The 20856-nt window shown below is 43.9% G+C and overlaps 1 protein-coding gene and 1 pseudogene across 1 annotated transcript; both read left to right on the plus strand.

Annotated features, from left to right (window-relative positions):
- Window positions 1-9334: 9334 nt before the first annotated feature.
- Window positions 9335-15800, plus strand: SPATA31F3 (SPATA31 subfamily F member 3). The gene is made up of 5 exons (XM_045780594.2): window positions 9335-9571; window positions 10070-10115; window positions 10649-10709; window positions 11906-12390; window positions 15324-15800. The coding sequence occupies exons 1-5, from the start codon at window positions 9428-9430 to the stop codon at window positions 15788-15790; spliced, it is 1203 nt and encodes a 400-aa protein (XP_045636550.1). The 5' UTR covers window positions 9335-9427; the 3' UTR covers window positions 15791-15800.
- LOC148108589 (putative protein SPATA31F2P) lies at window positions 12443-13657 on the plus strand (annotated as a pseudogene).
- Window positions 15801-20856: the final 5056 nt, after the last annotated feature.

Raw genomic sequence — 20856 nt, forward strand, 5'->3', positions numbered from 1 at the left:
GAGCCGAAGGCAGATGCTTAACTGACTGAGCCACCCAGGTGCCCCTTTATTTCTTCTTTAATTTCCTGGTTAACCCATTCATTTTTAGTAGGATATTCTTTAACCTCCATGTATTTGTGGTCTTTCCAAATTCTTTCATGTGGTTGACTTCAAGTTTCTTAGTGTTGTCATCTGAAAATATGCATGGTATGATCTTGATCTTTTTGTACTCGTTGAGGGCTGATTTGTGACCCAGTATGTGATCTCTTCTAGAGAAGTTTCTCTTGCACTGAAAAGAATGTGTATTCCACTTCTTTAGGATGAAATCTTCTGAATATATCTGTTAAGTCCATCTGGTACAGTGTGTCATTCAAAGCCATTGTTTCCTTGTTGATTTTCTGCTCAGATGATCTGTCCATTGTTGTAAGTGGGGTCTTATAGTCCCCTACTATTATTGTATTATTATCAATGAGTTTCCTTATGTTTTTAAATTGATTTATATATTTGGCTGCTCCCAAGTTGGGGGCATAAGTATAACTGTTAGATCTTCTTGATACATAGGCCCCTTAATTATGATATAATGCCCTTCTTCATATCTTGTTACAGTCTTTGTTTTAAAATCTAGTTTGGCTGATATAAGTATGGCTACTCTGGCTTCCTTTTGGCATCCATTAGCATGATAGATGGTTCTCCATCCCCTCACTTTCCATCTGCAGGTGTCTTTAGGTCTAAAATGAGTCTCTTATAGGCAGCATATAGATGGATCTTATTTTTTTATTCATTCTGATACTCTAGGTCTTTTGATTGAAACATTTAGTCCAATTATCTTCAGAGTGATTAGTGATATGAATTTAGTGCCATTGTGTTACCTGTAAAGTTAGTGTTTCTGATGATGTTCTCTTTTCCTTTCTAGTCTTCATTGCTGGGTTTTTGTTTTGTTTTGTTTTGTTTTGTTTTGTTACCTCAAAGAGTCACTTTTAATATTTCTTGCAGGGCTGGTTTAGTGGTCACAAACTCCTTTAGTTTTTGTTTGTCTGGGAAACTATCTCTCCTTCTATTCTGAATGACAGCCTGGCTGGATAAAGTACTTTTGGCTGCATATTTCCCCCATTCAGCACATTGAACATATCCTGCCATTCTCTTCTGGCCTGCCAAGTTTCTGTGGACAGATCTGCTGTGAATGAGATCTGTCTTCCATTGTAGGTTAAGGACTTTTTTTCCCTTGTTGTTTTCAGGATTCTTTCCTTGTCTGTGTATTTTGTGAGTTTGACTATGGTATGTCTTAGTGGTGGCCGGCTTTTATGAATTTAATGGGAGTTCTCTGTGCTTCTTGAATTTCAGTGTCTGTTTCCTTCCCCAGATTAGGGAATTTTTTCAGCTATGATTTGCTGAAATAAACCTTCTGCCCCCTTTTCTTTCTCTTCTTCTTCTGGGGCTCCCATGGATGTTATTATGCTTTAAGGAGTTGCTGAGTTCCCTAAGTCTACATTTGTGACCCAATACCTTTCTTTCACTCTTCTTTCAGCTTCATTATTTTCTCTAGTGTCTTCTATGCTTTTCTCAAGCCCAACTAGTGTCCTTAATTATTATTGTTTTAAATTCTAGTCCAGACATCTTGCATATGTATTGATTAAATCCCTTTCTGTGACTTCTCTCTGTTCTTTCATTTCGGGTAAATTCCTCCACCTTGTCATTTTGTCTGGGTCATTTTTTGTGTGTGATTGTTAGGATAGCCTGTTGTATTCCTGCTCTTGAAAGTAATGGCTATATTAAGAAGAGATGAAAGAAAAAGAAAAGAAAAGAAAAGAAAAGAAAAGAAAAGAAAAAGAAAGAAAGAAAGAAAGAAAGAAAGAAAGAAAGAAAGAAAGAAAGAAAAAAGAGAAAAGAAAAGAAAAAAGAAAGAAGGAACGATAAAGGGAGAGGAAAGAAGGAAGAAAGAAAGAAGGAGGGAGGGAGGGAGGGAGGGAGGGAGGGAGGGAGGGAGGGAGGGAGCTAGATCCTAGGTGTGTTTTGGTCTGCTTGTTAAAAGAAGCTAGATCCAAAGAATAAAAAATAAATTAAAATAAATTTTTTTGAAAAGGGAAGCTAGATCTTAGGTATATTTTGGTCTGCTTGTTAAAAGAAATTAGATCCAAAAGAAAGAGAGAGAGAGAGAAAGAAAGGAAAAAAGAGAAAGAAAGCTAGATCCTATTTCTCCTAAAGCTGAACCCTTGCAGAATTCTGTGATCAGTGGACTTGGTGCTTGCAGAGGTTTATGCTGGTATTCTGGGGATGGGGCCTGCTCCACTGATTCTCAGATGGACTTGCCCTAGTGGACATGCACCTGCAGAGTGGGGCCGGTGCTTGGTGTAAGCAGCTCCAGCCTCCACCTGGTGGCACTGTTTTGCTCACTGAAGGTGGGCAGTGGGAGGAAAATGGCATCACCCCACTCTCTCCTCCCCAGAGTGGGGAGCTTGCACCTGCCACTCCTCAGGAAGCCCTCACAGAAGAGCAAACAATCACCCTTCCTGTGTCCCTGGCTTCCGTCAGGTCCCTGCCTTCACCCTGCCTGTGTTTGAGCTGTCTGCCTGCCAGGCAGGACAGCACTCCCATGTTTTATCTCAGGCAAGGCTGGGTTTCAGAACTCCAAACTTCAGAGACCACCGGTGGCATGGACCCACGCTGATCCTCTGGGGGAGGGTCACCTCGCTGTGGCCAGGTACTGGTTTGTCCCAGAAAACGGTTGTGCCTGAGCAGCAGCTGAGAATGTATGGTAAAGCGTGTAGCAAAAAGCCAGCACCAAGGCTTGCTACCCTCAGCCAAGTCCCCGTTCCTATGCTATTGAATGGGACAGCTCAGTGACATCTGCTGTGTCCCTTGTCCCCAGAGAGGCTGTGCCACCCCTCCCAAATGCACTCCCAAGAAGGCAAACTGTTTCTACCCATGTGACCCAGGGGATCCCCAGACTCCCTGGTCTCTGCCCTCCTTCCACACCACCAGAGCACTGCTCAACTTGCCACGTACAACTCTGGCAATGACATGGACCTCTAAATCTTCAGATGTTGCACTCCATTGCTTATATTTTTTTAATAATAATTTTTTATTATGTTGTGTTAGTTATCATACAGTACACCCTTAGTTTTTGATGTGTTCCATGATTCATTATTTGCGTATAACACCCTGTACTCCATGCAATATATGCCCTCCTTAATACCCATCACCGGCCTATCCCATTCCCCCACCCCCCTCCCCTCTGAAGCCCTCAGTTTGTTTCCCAGAGTCCAGAGTCTCTCGTGGTTCATTCCTCCTTCTGTTTACCCCCCCTTCATTCTTCCCTTCCTTCTCCTACCAATCTCCCTGCTATTTCTTATGTTCCATAAATGAGTGAAACCATGTGATAACTGTCTTTCTCTGCTTGACTTATTTCACTTAGCATAATCTCCTCCAGTCCCGTCCATGTTGCTGCAAATGTTGTGAAATCGTTCTTTCTGATGGCTGAGTAATATTCCATTGTATATATGGACCACAACTTCTTAATCCATTCGTCTGTTGAAGGGCATCTCGGCTCCTTCCACGATTTAGCTATTGTGGACAATGCTGCTATGAACATTGGGGTGCATATGGCCCTTCTCTTCACTACATCTGTATCTTTGGGATAAATACCCAGTAGTGCAATTGCTGGGTCATAGGGTAGCTCAATTTTTAACTTTTTAAGGGACCTCCACACTGTTTTCCAGAGTGGCTGTACCAACTTGCATTTCCACCAACAATGTAGGAGGGATCCCCTTTCTCCACATCCTCTCCAACATTTGTTGTTTCTTGCCTTGTCCATTTTTGCCATTCTAACTGGCATAAGGTGGTATCTCAATATGGTTTTAATTTGGATTTCCCTGATGGCTAATGATTTTTAACATTTTTTCATGTGTCAGTCATTTGTATGTCTTCATTGGAAAAGTGTCTGTTCATATCTTCTGCCCATTTTTTGATTTGATTGTTTCTCGTGTATTGAGTTTGAGAAGTTCTTTGTAGATCTTGGATACCAGTCTTTTATCTGTAGTGTCACTTGCAAATATCTTCTCCCATTCCTTCGACTGCCTCTTAGTTTTTTGACTGTTTCCTTGGTTATGCAGAAGCTTTTTATCATGAGAGACTGTGGACTCTGGGAAACAAACTGAGGGCTTCAGAGGGGAGGGGGGTGGGGGATTGAGATAGGCCGGTGATGGGTATTAAGGAGGCATGTATTGCATGGTGCACGGGGTGTTATATGCAAATAATGAATCATGGAACATTGCATCAAAAACTTAGGGATATATTGTATGGCGACTAATATAACAAAATAAAAATTATTTAAAAAAAGAAGCTTTTTATCTTGATGAAGTCCCACAAGTTCATTTTTTCTTTTGTTTCTCTTGCCTCTGGAAATGTGTCATGAAAAAAGTTGCTGTGGCTGATGTCAAAGAGGTTACAGCCTATGTTCTTCTCTATGATTTTGGTGGATTCCTGTCTCACATCGAGGTCTTTCATCCGCTTGGAGTTTATCTTTGTGTATGGTGTGAGAGAATGGTCAGGTTTCATTCTTTTGCACTCCATTGCTTATAAAAACTTGCAGTAGTCAGCCACTCTCCTTTTTCTAGTCAGTGGTTTTGGGGGAAAGTTTTTCTTGTGCAATCCCCTGCCCGTTTTCCCGTTCTCTCTTCCTCTCTCCTTTCCTCCCTTCTCTCCCTACAATTGGCTAACAGATACATGAAAATGTCCTCAGTATCACTAATCATCAGCAAAATGCAAATCAGAACCACAATGAAACATCATCTCAAATGTGTTAGAATGGCTGTCATCAAAAAGAAAAGAGATAAAAAATGGTGGTGAGAAAAGGGAACACTTGTGCCCTCGTGCACTGCTGGTGGGCATGTACATTGGTGCAGCCACTCTGGAAAACAGTATGGAGGTTCCTCAAAAAGTTAAATATAGAACTACCATATAATCCAGCAGTCCCACTTCTGGGTATACACCTGAAGGAAACAAAATCACTATCTGCACCCCAATGTTCATTGCAGCACTATTTACAGTAGCCAAGACGTGGAAACAACCCAAATGCCAATCAATAGATGAATGGATAAAGAAGATGTGGTACATATATATACACAATGGAATGCTATTGAGGCATAAAAAAGAAGGAAATCTTGCCTTTTGCAACAATATAGATAAATCTTGAGTGCATTATATTGAGTGAAAATAGTGAAAGACAAATACCTAATTATCTACTTCTATGTGTAATCTAAAAATAATCCTAAACTCATAGAAACAGAAAACAGATTGGTGGCTGTCAGTGGCAGGGGGTGAAGGGTGGAGGAAAGGGGGGAAGATGGTTAGAAGGTACCAACTTCCAGTTAGAAGATTTAACAAGTTCTGGGGATCTAATACACAGCATGCTAACTATAGTTAACAATACTATATATTGTATATTTGAGAGCTGCTGAGAGAGTAGATTAAATCTAAAAGTTTTCATCACAAAAAATTGTAACTGTGAGGAGATGGATGTTAAACTTACATGTTAATCATTTCTCAAAATATACATAAATCATTATGTTGTACACCTTAAACTAATACAATGTTATATGTCGATTATATCTCAGTAAAATCGGGGGATTGGGGGTGGCTGTTGCCAGTATCTCCCAAATATACATCCAGACCTTGGTGCTTTATTGCTTAAGGATTATTTTTGATACTTAATATATAGATTGCTGGACCCTGCCCCTAGGTATTCTGACTCATTAAGTCTGGGATGAGGCCAGGAAATCTATATTTTTATAGGCTTTCCAGTGATTCTGATGTAAGGTTAGGATTGAGAGCCACTGGAACAGATGACCTTTTAAAGTTAGTCATTAAGAGGACACCTGGGTGGCTCAGTTGGTTAAGCGTCTGCCTTCGGCTCAGGTTATGATCCCAGGGTCCTGGGATCAAGTTATGCATTGTGCTTCTTGCTCAGTGGGGAGCCTGCTCCTCCCTCTGCCTGCCACCCCCCCTGCTCATGCTCTCATGACAAATAAATAAATAGAATCTTTAATAAAAAGGAAATAAAGTTTGTTACTAAGAGGGCGCTGGAGCAGGAGCATTGGGTGGGCAGATGCTGCCCTCTAGTGTCTCTGGCTGCTTGCTACACTTAATGCATACTGTAACGTGCTGCATGAGCTCTGGCGGTCTGGCTGCCTGACACTACTATGGGGTTTCCTGTCCAACTCCCTGCAAATTTTAACTCTTGGGCATTAATAAAAATACTCATGTATAAAAATATTGGTGCTGAATAACACACTGTGCTTCTCTGTCCCCAGCACCTTGACACATCTTAGATGTTCAGTAATATTTTCTGATACTGAGACACAGCAGAATTCCTTTGTAAGTTTTCTGTGGAGGGACAAACTCACATCAGTGGCATGTCTTTCAGGATTTTTCTTTATGGGGCTCTGATATGACCCATGGTACATATGAGTCAACAATTGTGAACAGTTTCCTGAAGAAATTCTATTACAGTAAGTGTGGCACTGTGGCACAATCGTGGGAGCAGAGCCTGGCATTGGCAAGTTTTCTAGACACAAATGAATATGAATTTATAGTTGTGTAGCCCTCCAGCATCCATAGAGACTTTTCAGATACTTCGTTTCCCTTGTTTGCTCTTCACTATAAACTGTGAGGCAGGAAGGGCAGATGTGAAGATCCATGCCCATATCGTTGATGTGTTCATTACACGAATGTGCCTTTGTTTGGAAAGACACCGATCCCACTGTCCTAACCACTCGAGCACCCTTCATCAATGAGTACCAAATCAGTAAATAAACCTGTACTAAAGGCCTACTCTGCAAAAACACATAAGATTGTTTTTGGCTCTCACTCCTGAGTTTGGAGACAGAGGAACAAGGGTGTGTGAGCTGCTGCAGACGGGTTCGCAGCAGGCGGTTTAAATGGCTTCGTGGGATGGCAGCGGCTGTGGGTTATCTGCAAGGTACATAGTGTGCTGGTTGGAGCAGGTGCAAGGTTTGCACAATCTGATGGTTTTGTCATGGGCAGGAGGTTAGGAGGAGACTGAGAACTGTTTCAGCAGTAAAAAGGCAGCAGCAGCTGCAGGAAGCAGAGCTGGTTGGGTAGGACATATAGTAGTCTGTTCACTTTCCCTTCATCCCATTGGTGAGGGACGGAGTGTCCCAGGGTTCTGGAGGTGGCTGAACTCATGACACCCGACACTGGACCTCTGAGACTGACAGCAGTTTTATTAATCATATATACTCACAGTGCAGGGGAGGAGGACACCAAACACCATGCAGGGCCACATTAGGTCAGGTTAATGGAAGAGAGAACTACTGAAGTAGCATAGAAGGCGGCCGCAGCTGCAGGAAGCAGAGCTGGTTGGGTAGGAATAATAAAAGTTAAAGATTCAAGCTACATTGTAGGTATCTTGACCTGCTACTAAAAAGGTGATGCAAGCTGTTTGCTAACTTGAGATTCAGTGCTGTTTGGTTGAAAAAGTCCTCATTTTTGTAGTATGGAATTTGTAAGTTCAGGATTTTAAAATGGCTCAAATTCATCCCATCATCAGGGTGAGACTCTTCTTAAATTATCTTAAATGTAAGGATGGGTTTTGTTTGCATTTTGTCCTATATAAAAAGGACACTTAAGAAAAACATTCACTAATCCATTTTTTATGAAATCATTTTCAGAGTATTCTTCCTTATAGCTAATAAAAAAGATCCCTCATACTAATGATTAGTAGGGTTGTTTGTTTGTTTGCCTTTTGTTTCTTAAATTGTGGTATATATACTTAACATAAAATTTACTCTTTTAACTATTTTAAGTGTATAGTTCAGTGTCATTAAATACATTTACAGTGGGGGTTTTTTGGGGGGGAAAGGGGACAAGCGGCGAGGAGGGTCAGAGAGAGAGGGAGAAGCAGACTCTGTGCTGAGCAGAGAGCCTGATATGTGGCGGTCAATTCCAGGACCCTGACATCATGACCTGAGCTGAAGGCAGACGCTTAACCAACTAAGCCACCCAGGTGCCCCAAAATACATTTACAGTGTTGTGCAGTCATCTCCACTATCCATTTTTAGAACTCTTTCTTCATCCCAAATAGAAACTCTGTGCCCATTGAAGAACAACTCCTTAATCCCCTCTTCCCCAAACCCTAATAAGGTTGATTCTTGATTCATGTGAATTAGTTTTATCTTTGTGATAGCTTCTTAAGTGTCTTGAGAGCAGGCAGGTAACACAACTCAAATGTGTTTGTGCCTTTGATACTGCCCAGTTTAGGGATGAGCTCAGATTGAAAGCTCACCACACCTGTCTGGTGGTAGACTGGATGCTGGAGGAAGGACCAAGTAGCACTTTCCGAGATTTTGAGCCTAAGAATTTTTGGGTGTGGGACCACTCTTATCAGGAAAAGAACTTAAGAAAATTCAGAAGTCCTAGGGTATTGGAGGCACCTTGCAATGTCTACAGGAGCCATGAAGTTAACATTAATATGTGAATCAGTGGACATAAGAGTGGTGGGTAACTGAGGTTGAACAGGAAAAAGCTTGCCCTGCCTAAAAGTATTCAAATTCAGGCTTCATAAAATATTTAGCCAAACATTCCAACCATGATGGATTCAACCAAAGAACCACAAGTTTGTGGTCCTTAATCAAAAGTGTTGCCAGTGACCCATCTCTAGAAATAGGCAGGATGCTATAAGATCTGTAGAGGCTGTTCTGAAATATCAAGCTCCAGAAGAGAGCCTCATTTATGTGCCTCATGGAACGCAGTATTTACAGTCTTTTCCCACCCATCCCAAGCTTGACCATAGACTGGGAGGAATCCTTTAACTCTGAGAAAGTTATTTTAAAAGACAGCAGACTACTTTCCTTGACATATCAGACATGATCCTCTTCTTGAACCTCTTAATACTGACCACCAATTGCCTGCAACATCAAAATCCTCACTTTCTAATAGTTAACAAGATAATGCATATCCTAGCCTCTTGCGAGTTTTTTAGTTATCTTCTCAGTACAGGTGATGTAGTTCATGGAGTTCCTCTGACCTAGCCATTCTCTCTCTTATAAGACCTGCAGTGTATATAAAGACTAACTTATCTAAGGATAGATGCCAGACTGCTGTCTTAGGGAGAGAGCTAAGACATCAGGTTATAGGGAATACAGCATGAAAGAATATATGCCGCCCATGACCTTGGCACCTCTAGGGCCCAAGCTCTGCAACTCATACAACCAGACACCTCATCTGAACACCGCATCACGTGACCTTCTCCTAGACAAATAAAGGCCTGTGATGCTCTGCAGGCCTTTTGAAATAGGAGAGCTTTGTGATGTAATCTAGTGATCTGGTTCTATCATCTGTGAGGCAGAGATGACAAGGTCTAGAATTTTTAGGCATTAGGTTCCAAGTCCCTGAAAGCCTAGGAAGAGAGATGGCTAGTGAGGTTTAGATTATGTTGACCCCTACCTTTCTTCTGTGGGATGTTGGATATCCCTTATACACTTATGGCTCCATCATTATTATTGCATTAATTATTTGGCAAGTGAAAAAGAGCCACCAAGAATTAAGGTTGGGACCTAACAGGAGCTGTTGCCGGGTAGGGAAACACAATGACCATGACTGAACTGATTAAGCTTCAGACAAGAAGATTTTATCCCCTTACTTTCTCCTGTTACCCTGACCCCTACTTTTTTATGGGGGTTTCCTCATGGATCCCAGAATAGCTCCAAACTTGGGTTGATTCTTCTGGTTGGGAGACATTCAGAACCTTGGATAGCTAAGATCCTTTGGCTACTAGACCTCTTATCCTTTAATCTGTTCCTCTTTTCTCCTGTCTCATTCTGATCTTTCCACAGAACTTGTTCAGGGAACGAGGGCACAGAGGTATGGAGTATAGAAGAGACTTAAAATGAATTTATAATAAGAGAAGGGAAATGAGGGGTGAAAAAACATAGAGTAGGGAAAAGAATGGTAGGAGAGTGTATAAAATTGGAATATAGAAAAAGTTTGGGAAATATTTATAGGTTCTGTCTCATTTAGACACAAAAAGTAAAAGGTGCCTCAGCTTAATACTCTTAACTGTTTTGTTTTCAAGTGTCACCGGAGAGTCAAACAAAGGGCTAAAGATAGAACATCAAGAGGTAAAGTCCTAGTTTCTCCTTGGACTCCCCTCACTATGGGCAAGATTCCCCCAACTCCTGTCCCTCTATGACCCCTGGAACCAGTAGCCTGGTGCTCTAACCACTGAAGGCTCCAATTGCCCCAGTTGACAAATTCTCCCAGAAAACTATCTTGGGTGGGAAACCAGAGCCTAGGAATGTTCCAAAATTCTCTACCTTATCCCTGTCCCTGGGAATGAAGAATGGGGAAGTAGGACAGAAGCCTTTAGCTGTGTTATTTACTAGTTTTACGACCTTGTGGAAGTCACTTCATCGCTCAGACTGTGGTCCATGAAATGGGAATCTCATGATCCTGCCTCACTCATGGTGTGGTTGTGATGATCAAATGAAATTAGGTCCAGGACATCATGTTGCAATGGGTTAAGTTGTACATAGATGTACCTTAGGGCATTGACTGTTGGAGTTTTCAGCTTCCTCTTACTAAAAGGCCTTCAGCTTCCTCTAGGATGTCTCTGCATCCTCTCATTCCTTGTAACACTGCCCTGGTTTTTCAGCTAGGAGACATTCCCGAGAAGAAGCTGAGAAGCCGTGGGAGCTGCTCTCTATCATGAAAAGGTGATCACTTGTTTTTTGCAGTCTCCAAACCCCCAGCCTGGCCTGTGATGATTTCTCTGCTTGGCCTGGGGCAAGGAGGAGAAGAGGAAAAATGTCTGGGAGGGAGTCAGACACAGTGGATGCTGAAGACTTGTTGAGAGGTTTGCCAGGGCAGAGGGGGAACAGGTGTCTCAGGAAGGAGGAGTTTCCCAGTTCTGCTCTGGGCTAGGTTCACAGTGGTCCTGAAATTCAGGATTTCACTACTGTGTAACCCATTGAAGACTCTACATGAGTTTGCACTCAGCCACAGACAAGTTATCCAGTCAAGAGAACAGATAAATGCACGCATAAATAAATCACCATGTCATATTCCCTTTATAGTAAGGGCAGACCTGTGGAACCTGCTGATATTACCTCCATGGTTTTGTCTTCAGGGAGGCCAATTCCTGGGACAGCCCTCAGAAAGGAGCCTGTCTTCTGTCCTCTTCTTAAAATCTCTAAAGAATGGGATTGGCTCTCAAGAGATGCTATGTACAGGAGCTAGGACCCTCCATAGTCCCCAGAATGCGGAGTTCCCACAAAAACTCATCCCACAATGAGTTCCCTTATTTTCCACAGCTTAGGAATACTGAATGCCAGGCTGTGGCCACCTTAACCCCAGATGAGACGGACTCCAGGTTGTCCTGGGTAATGTTCCTGGTGATGTCCCATCATCTAACAATTGGCTCTCTGTCTCTTCCTGGTTCCTTTCCCCTGGTTCAGCTTCTCAACGTAGATCAACAGAGAATGCATCCCACCTCCCAGTCTCTCATGGGCCTACATTCCATGGGTTGTCTCAGACCTTGCCCAACAAGCTCCAGACCCTCAGCCTAGCCCAGCCCAGCATAACTTGCCAATGGCATTTTCCTAGGAGGAAAAGGAGATGGGTAAACACCCTGGGAGTACAGGCCCCAAGGTTTCCAGGACTAGGGGAGGGTGGGCCAAATCTCCAGGCCACACATAGTCAAAGAGGCAGGTGTTGGGGTGCCTGGGTGGCTCAGTCGGTTAAGTGTCCCGCTCCTGATCTCAGCTCAGGTCTTGATCTCAGGGTTGTGAGTTCAAGCCCCGCATTGGACTCCATGTGATGTGTGGAGCCTACTTAAAAAAGCAAAACAAAACAAACAAACAAAGAGGCAGGTGTCACTCCATCAGTAACTGTTGCCATCCTCCCTTCCCAGCCAGGACTGGCTTCCTAAGGAGGGAAGTGTGAGGCGGCTCCTGTGTGCAGATCCTTCCTGCCCCATCTGCAATGCCGTGGCTCTGGAGATTCAGCAGTTGCTGGCGGGTGAGAACACCCTGATCTCTCCCCCTTCATCGGGGCCATCGCAGGGCTCCTCTTGCCTAGAGATTTTGTCTATGTCTAGTCTCTCTTTGGAGCAGAGTCAGAGTTCCCTGCACTCCAAAGATCTTTCACTTCCATCTGTAACCCCCACAAAGTTACAATTAACGGATCAGAAATCCTTAACACAGTCAGCTGCCCAGTCAACCAGTGTCAGTATCCAAGATCACCAGGCTGAACGCCTCCAGCGAAGGAAGGGATTTCAGGTGCCGGATGTGTCCAGGGATGCAGAAGCTCTGTCTTCTTCAAGTGAGGAGCCTAGGATTCCTGTGAATCAGCAGGACAAGAGGAAGAGCCACTCTGAATGTGTGCTGGAAAAACAAGGTCAGTTGCCCTTGAATATCTGATTCTCTTTCTTTCCCTGAATTCAGAACTTATGAACCTAAAACACCCCATTGCCTTGCATATTCCTATTTCCCCAAAGCCCCGAGGTATCCTTAAGTACATGTATATAAATGCATGCATTTCTATACCTGAGGGCTCCCAAGATCTTTAGAAGAGTTCCTTTGACAGCTTATAACACATAGCCCCCAAATATTTCCCAAGCCTGGGAGGAAAAAAAAAACCCAACCATTTCTTTCATTATACTGCTACCTCTAAGGCCTCTATTGAAAATATGGGCTATCTTCCTGACCTGGGTTCATGAGAGTTGAGCCAGTCTGCCCAAACTTTCTGGGTTATAGAAGGATCCACTGTGAACCCAGAGCAAATACCACTGCAAGCAAATCCCAACTCCATGGCTCTGACTCTATCTTCTACTACATTTCAGCTTCTAAGTGGTCTCTATCCATTGCCTAGAGGACCCACTGAGGCCTCAGTGTGCTATCTGCAACAGAAACATAGCTACCTTTCTATGGTTCCTCTTTTCTGTACAATGAGTCCTCGGTCTGCCCATAAAGATCTCTCCACAAAAGGGGAGCCCCAGTCCCTTTTTCTTCAAAATCTCTTCATAATCTCTGTGCCGTCTAAAATTTCCTCCACCTAAGTTAGCCCCACCTTCTTTCCACATTCTCAAATTTGGGCTTCTCCATCTGACTAACAATGAACCCATATCAGTATCCCATTTCCTCCTCTGGCCAAGTATGAAGTCTTAGAGTGGCACCAGCTGCAAAGGCAGCCACATCTTCAGTGGGGCTTGCCAGCTGTTGCCCAGAAATCTCTGTAGATGCAGAGAACCATACAAAATAAACCCTGGGACATGTTTCTGCCTGTCCCCAGGGGCCTACCTGTTAGGAGAAGCCCATTTCAGTCTATAAGAGAGAGGTGGTGTTTCCCTGGAACATGCCCAGAGCTGCTTGAGTTCTACTTTCAGAAGTGGTTGATTTAGCAAGTTGATTCACTATTGCAAGGGCCTGCCCCAGAAGATCCAGCAGTCCAAACAGTTGCTCCTGTCCTCTCCTGACCAGCAGCCCCTGCCCCAGAGCAGCACACTGACCAGTGTGAGTGTCTCCTAGCTTGCAGACCTAAAGGCCGGTGGGGGGAGTGACCTGTTCTGATCCACTGTGGCAGCAGGGCCAGTCCACCATTGCTTGCCCAGGCTAAGGCAATGTTGCAGAGCTACAGTGACTACAGGTGTGGGAAGAACTGCTAGGGCATTGTTCCTGTTCACATTTGCAGCTGTTGGGACTAGAAATCATTGGGTCTGCAGCATTCCCAGGGCCCTGACAGCAATTTGGTTCCCTAGTGCCCAGAAAGTAAGTCCCTAGACTGGAGGTAGCTGTCAGCCCCTACATGGATCAGGAAGCTACATCCTCAATACTGATAGACCCTGACCGGCAGCAGCAAACCCCACCTGATCCTGTCACTGACCATCCTGATTAGCACCTGCCTGGGTATCTTCCCAAGGAGCCATTGAGAAACTGGAGACAAGTTCTGGCCTTCCTGTCAGGGCTGCCAGCTTTTTATTATGTGGCTTTCTCCAAGGCCATGGCCCTGGAAATCACTAGCCAATCTGCAATCACAGAGATGTGCATGGGCCTGTTGGGGTCCCAGTAGAACCTATGGCTCAATATCATCTAAACACCAGTGTGTAAGTCCTGGGCCAGGCTTTCAAGATGCCAATGAGACTTGTGCAGACAGTGCATAAGCATTCCAGGTTGAAGTATAGGTGAATGGAGATGGTGCCTCTAGAGAGCCAGACATCCTCCTGGCCCCTGTTCACTCAAGATACCCATCTTGGCCAAACCAAATTTTTACTGAAAAAGAAATTCCTAGAGATACATTTGGGAAGTCTTACAAAGACAAAGGATTCCAGGGACAAATTGTGGCTGTCCCAAGGAATACCTGCGCCTAGAACTCCTTTCAGAGTCTAAACAACCAAGGAAAAACATTGCTCTGGGATCTCCCCATCCCACGAAGTATCATCCCACGTGCTCTAGAATGCTCCACTGTAAAGAATAGCTTGCAGTTAAACTAAGGCAATGCAGGAGAACCAAAAGCAAGCTAGTCCCACTGGGTCTCCAAGATCTCACAACCCACTGGGGACACAACAGGGGCCCAGGTGCTTTGTATTCAGCTGGAGGCCAGTGTGAACAAGCTCAACCTGGAGGAGTCCTTATCCCCTGCAAAGGTGAGGACAACTCCCTACCCCAGCAGAAAAAACAGAGGACACAAGAAAACTTAAAGCAACAGAGAATCATAGACAAGGAGGTGAAGCTTTGAAACTCTCCCTAGCCGGAGAGAATATCTTCTCTGCTGAGGTTCAGAGGCCAGGAGGGACTCTTATAAATAGAGCCCTTAGCACCCCTGACTTCCCAATGTATCTCCAGGGTCTTTCTCAAGTAGAATTTTAGTTAGGCTAAGATGATTGCCTTGAGTGAGTTGGAACTAGCAAGGATCTGTCTGGATCTGCAGAGCCACCATTTCCATCCTCTCAGCTGACTGATCCCTGTCAGCACCTTCACCAGCTTCTCCTTTACTTTGAGTTCCTAGAGTATCCCCTAGAATTCCTTGGATCAAAAAAGGCCAGATGAGAATGGTCTGTAAGTCTGTTAAAGCAAGCTGAATGACCTCACCCAAACAAGAATTCCTCAGAATGCCAAAACTGGGGTCGCCAGATCTTAATGGGGCAGACCTTACATGACCAACTTACTGGGCCATTATTTGCTGGGCCAACTTGTAAGTCCAGCATTTAAAGTGGCCACATTTTTGAGATCCAAACTTTGCAGGGCCAAAAATTATAGGGCCACACTTTCTAGGGTCAAGTGCTGCAGGGTCTAATAAAAGCAGCCCATATTCACAAGATCCCATTCTTCCAGAAGCTGCAGAAGCTGGCTTGGGAAATAAGGTGAAGCACTTTCCACACTGGATTAACCCTGAGATGAAAGGTCAAGGGCATAAAGAATCCATTCTCCTCTCTAAGGATGAGACAGTGCCCAAAACCATGACAAAAAAGGTTGAGAAGACTCCACCCCCCACCAAACACCCTCTGAGAGGAGCCAAGTTAGAGAAGAAAACAGAGGAGGAGGTCATGACCTTCTTTGATGCCCCCCAGTCTCTGGACAATGAACTCAAGCAACAATCCCTTCAGCCCAGACGCTCCCGGTTCGTGTGCCTTTCCCACGACAGCTCTAAGCACTGTCCTCAGCCGCCTTGTGCCACTCAACCAGAAAATCCATCCCACGTCTCAATTCTCACCTCAGCAGAAGGCACTGGTCTACACAAAGAGAATACCCAGTCCAGGAAAAAGGAGTTCATAGGTTCCCAGTCCTCTGCATGCCCGTGAAAAAGGCTATCATCATGTCCGTTTATGTGCAGGTGAGGCAGGACCCTCTCCAAATATACTCTATACCTCTAAGCAAAGAACCACCTGTTTGTGCCTCCTTATTTTCAAGGTTGTATGTGATGGAGAGTAGAGAAGGTAGATAATACTTCCCATATAGTACAGGAGCTTAAACTCGTATTTCAAATAGATCAGCATTTTCCACACAACTCTTTTAGACCCACCCTGAATTGTGGATAGGGGGACTTAAGCAAAGAAGGAAGACCCTTGTCCAAGGTGCACTGAAGGTGCACCAGGCTTGAATTCTATCATGTCTTTCTGTGGCATTATGGGCCCTAGAGGAACAATGTGGGCATGACGATAGTATAAGAAATAGCAGCCAGGAATCCAGTGCATTTTTGGCCCATAGGCACAGTTCACCAATAACTTCTATATAAGCCCACAGTCTGAAGGGAAGTTTTTTACGGGAGTGTCACAATGCTCATCCTTGATAAACACAAAAGCACACAGATAATGTGACATGTGTCAGAAGCAAATGATAGAATCTCCCCTTTCTGCACCCTGTTATTATTGATTAGATCTTTAAAATGGCTAACTCATCTGGGAGCCTGCTGTAGCCTGTTGCCGATTGGAACCCCATTGCCTTTCAGTTGCATGGGATAAATGCCTCCTAGAATGAAGATCAGTTGAAGAGAATGTTCCCCAAAAGATCACAATAAAAATGACTTTGACCATTCAATAGGTCAAATATTCAGCTACTAGTGCCAGCTACTATGCCAGACACTAGGAACACAGCAGTGAACAATACGCAGGCCTTACTCCATTGAGCTTGTGGAATCATGGAGCAGACAGTCAAATAAAAAGTTACTAAAAGCACTGATAAGGACTGGTTAGAGGAAGTAGGTGAAAATACACAGGAGGGCACTTAACCTAATTTGGCAGAGGGAGGGGGTTCATGGAAATTTTCCTAGAAGAGGTGATATGTAGACTGAGTTTCAAAGGATAAGAAGTTAGCCAGGAAGGAAGTGGGGAGTCTCTGGATTTCTCCAGGCTGAAAGTACAAAATGTGCAAATGTATGGTGTCAAACAAATGGGCATGCCACGTAAGAGAACAGTAACTTGCTGGAGAAGTACCTATAATAATCAAATGCATATTAAAATGTTTGAGGGATCAGAATGAGATTGCCAAACTAGAGAATGGTTCGCATTTACTCGTGCATTTTTTCATTCCTTCAACTAATACTGAGCATCTACTATATGCCACACACTTGTATAAGCAGTGAGGATACAGCAATGAACAAAAGAGGAAAAAACAACTTGTCTTTAATGAGCTTATGTTGATGGAACACTAGAGAGGGAGATAAAAGAATCATTAAGTAGGGGCGCCTGGGTGGTTCAGTCATTAAGCATCTGCCTTCAGCTCAGGTCATGGTCCCAGGGTCCTGGGATTGAGCCCCGCATCGGGCTCCATGCTTGGCAGGAGGCTTGCTTCTCCCTCTCCCACTCCCCCTGCTTGTGTTCCCTCTCTCGCTGTGTCTCTCTCTGTCAAATAAATAACTAAACTCTTTTTTATAAAAGAATCATAAGTAAAAAATACAGTATGTAGAAGATGACCAGATATATAAGAGGTAAGAAGTTTGGAGAAGACTTAGGTATGGTGCAGTTTTAAATAGGGAGTTCAAAAAAAATAAAATATAAAAAATAAAAATAAATAGGGAGTTCAGGGCAAGTCTCACCAAAAAATGTGGGCATCGGGGTGCCCGGATGGCTCAGCCATTTAAGTGTCTGCCTTTGGCTTAGGTCATGATCCCAGGGTCCTGGGATTGAGCCCTTAGTCGCATTAGGCTCCCTATTCAGTGGGGAGCCTGCTTCTCCTCTTCTCCACTCATGCTCTCTGTCCCTCTCTCAAGTAAATAAATAAAATCTTTTTTTTCCCCCAAAATGTAAGCATGTGGGACACCTCGGTGGCTCAGTCAGTTAACCGTCTGCCTTCGGCTCAGGTCATGACCCCAGGGTCCTGGGATTGATCCCTCATCAGCCTCCTTGCTCAGCAGGGAGCAGCCTGCTTCTCCCTCTGCCTGCTGCTCCCCCTGGTTGTGCTCTCTCTCTCTGACAAATACATAAAATTTTTAAAAATGTGGGCATGGACTAGAGAGAGATGAGAGAGTAAATCACGTAGGTAACTGAGGAAATTTCATGTCAGACATGGATAACTGAGGAACTTTCATGTCAGAAACATGAACGGCCTGGAGGCTAGAGCATGCCTGAGCTATTCCAAGGAAGGACAGTGACAGAAGCAGAGTAATCATTAAGGGGGAAAGTCATGGAGGACAAAGTCAGAACAGTAAAGGGGCTAAATGAGGTAAGGCCTAGAAGGTCATTGCAAAGACTTTGACTTTTTGAATAAATGGAAGTTGCTGTTAGAGGATCTGCTTAGATCTGCCTTATGTTTTAAAAGGATCACTTAGGCTGAGTTGCTAATGACAGTGTTGGGGGTATAGATGTGGATAGAAGCAAGGAGATTAGTTATGAGATTATTCCAGTAATTTTAGCAGCAGAGGAGACTAGAAGTGTTTAGATGCTGGATTCATTTTGAAGTAGAGACAATAGGATACTGATATCCATCTATTGATACATTGGATCTGAACAGAAAAAATAAAAAATCAAGGATAACACCAATGTTTTTGGCCCAAACTTCTGGCAATATGGAGTTACCATTAACTGATGTGAGAAATGTTAGGACTGGAATAGAGTGATATGTGTGATTGGATAGGGAGAGTGGTAATCAGGAGTTCACTTAAAAAAAACTTTTTTTAATTATGTTCAGTTAGTAGTTCACTTTTACACAGAGGTAGATACTGGACATTCAAGTGTATATATTGATTAGACAATTTGAGCATATGACCCTGGAGTTCATGGAAGGGCCCAGGCTTTGGACAGACAGACAACTAGATACATAGATATACATAGATGATGATGATGATGATGATGATGATGATGATGATGATGATGATGATAAAGATAGATCGATAGATAGATGTATTTAAAACCATGAACCATGAGAGTAGGCTAGGGAGACAGAAAAGTTATTACATCGGTGTGATGAGAGCTATGGTGTATGGGGTCCTGCCCCAGGAGAAGGTACTCAGCTGATAAGGAGAACCCTGGGGTCACATAAAGGTGTCAAAATGAAAATGACCTTGAAAGGCACCTTACATTCAACAATTAAAATATTTGAGTACTTACTGTCTTCCAAGAACTATGGCAGACATAACAGTCGCCAAGACACAGGCCTTGTCTCTATGCAGATTGTGATCTCCTGGGTAGACAGTCTCACATGCCCAAATTGCCTAATCAAAATAAACATATAGATGTCCAATATTCATCTCAAAAGTGAACTCCTGGGGCGCCTGGGTGGCTCAGTCATTAAGCGTCTGCCTTCGGCTCAGGGCGTGATCCCAGAGTCCTGCGATCAAGCCCCACATCAGGCTCCTCCGCTGGGAGCCTGCTTCTTCCTCTCCCACTCCCCCTCTTGTGTTCCTTCTCTCGCTGGCTGCCTATCTCTCTGTCAAATAAATAAATAAAATCTTTAAAAAAAAAAAGTGAACTCCTGATTCCCTGTCCCCCTCTACTACAGAATCACACATACCAGACCCAGCAGAAAGACAGAGGCCACCCTGAGAGGAAGATACAGATCTCTGTTTTGGACACCTGTATCTCTCAGAAGGTGGCACCTCTGCATTCCCACCTCCTGACCTACCACGCAGGAGCCAAGAGCCAAAGGAAGTGCAGGAAATGCTGTAATCTCCCTGTAAGGTGATATGGGGGACTATGGGATGCTCCCGCTCCACTGATTGGCAAGGGAATCCAGTATCCCATCAAATCAAGAAGAGGTGGTGGCAGGACTCTCTTCCACTGATAGGACCCAATGTGTCCACTGTTAGCAAGATACAGAAAAGCCAGGATAGGAAGAAGCACAATGATTCTGTGCCTAATGGATGGGGGCCCAGCCCCTGTAGTGGCCCTCAGGGTGAGGAGCCACAAGGCCCAAGCCTGCTGAGCCAACACTCTCCAGTTGTTTTCCTAAAACATCCCCGGAGATCATAGGAGGTCTTGTGACAGGCACATCCTCCCTGCCTGGTGGGAGATGGGCAGAGAACCATGTAGGAGGATGCCCAGGAGAAGGAATGTGACTCAGAAGGGTCACCGCAGCATCAGGTGAAAAGCCAAGGTTAATGTGCACACATCCTGGCTTAGGTGGAGCAGGTCCTTCCCATGGTCCCCCACAGGCTTCTACCTGCCCCCAGTGAATTTCTATCACGGAAATTTCAAACAGCTGACCACAACTGCTAGCCTTGTTCCTGCTCATTCCGCTGTGGCAGGGAGGTGATAGAATATTCTGAGCACAGAAGTAATTGTGTGAGACTTCATTTCCCTGCTCTTGCTCAGTTCTGTCATGCCAGCCTCTTGCCAGCAGGGGACCAGGATTCCCTGAACATGAGTTGAAACTCCCTGCCCTACTCAAATTCCTAATCTGTTGGAGATTCTTAGATTCAAGGGCTCAGTTATCTTTGCTCATCCGCTCAAAATTCTATTCGCTCTACTCTGTAGGTCTTTGGGTAAAATATCCTTTGCCCCTAAGCCTCATCTCTATTTTGGCCTAACTTCCCATCACCACCCTATACTTGCCCTTCACTATCCAGGCTGACTCCCTGGAAGGATGATAGTAATATATGAACATAGTAGTGAAAAAAGCAAGTTACAAAAATAATCATATTACAGTCTAATTTTAAAAATATTAATAGATTTTATTTTTAGAACAGTTTTAGGTTTGCAGAAATATTGAGCAGCAAGTACAGGGAATTTCCATATACCTCTTCCCAGCCTTGGCCACATACAGTTACCCATCTTTTAACATCTTTCATTTAGTGTGGCGTATTATTAAAATTGATGAGCCAATATTGATATATTATTATTAACCAAGGTTCATAGTTTACATTAGGATTCATTCTTTGTGTTATACATACTATGGGTTTTGACCAATGTATAATGATGTGTATCCACCATTA

The sequence above is a fragment of the Ursus americanus genome, chromosome 18 (assembly GCF_024610735.1).
Source record: "Ursus americanus isolate L20-20 chromosome 18, mUrsAme1.1.p, whole genome shotgun sequence".
Classification (NCBI taxonomy): Eukaryota; Metazoa; Chordata; class Mammalia; order Carnivora; family Ursidae; genus Ursus; species Ursus americanus.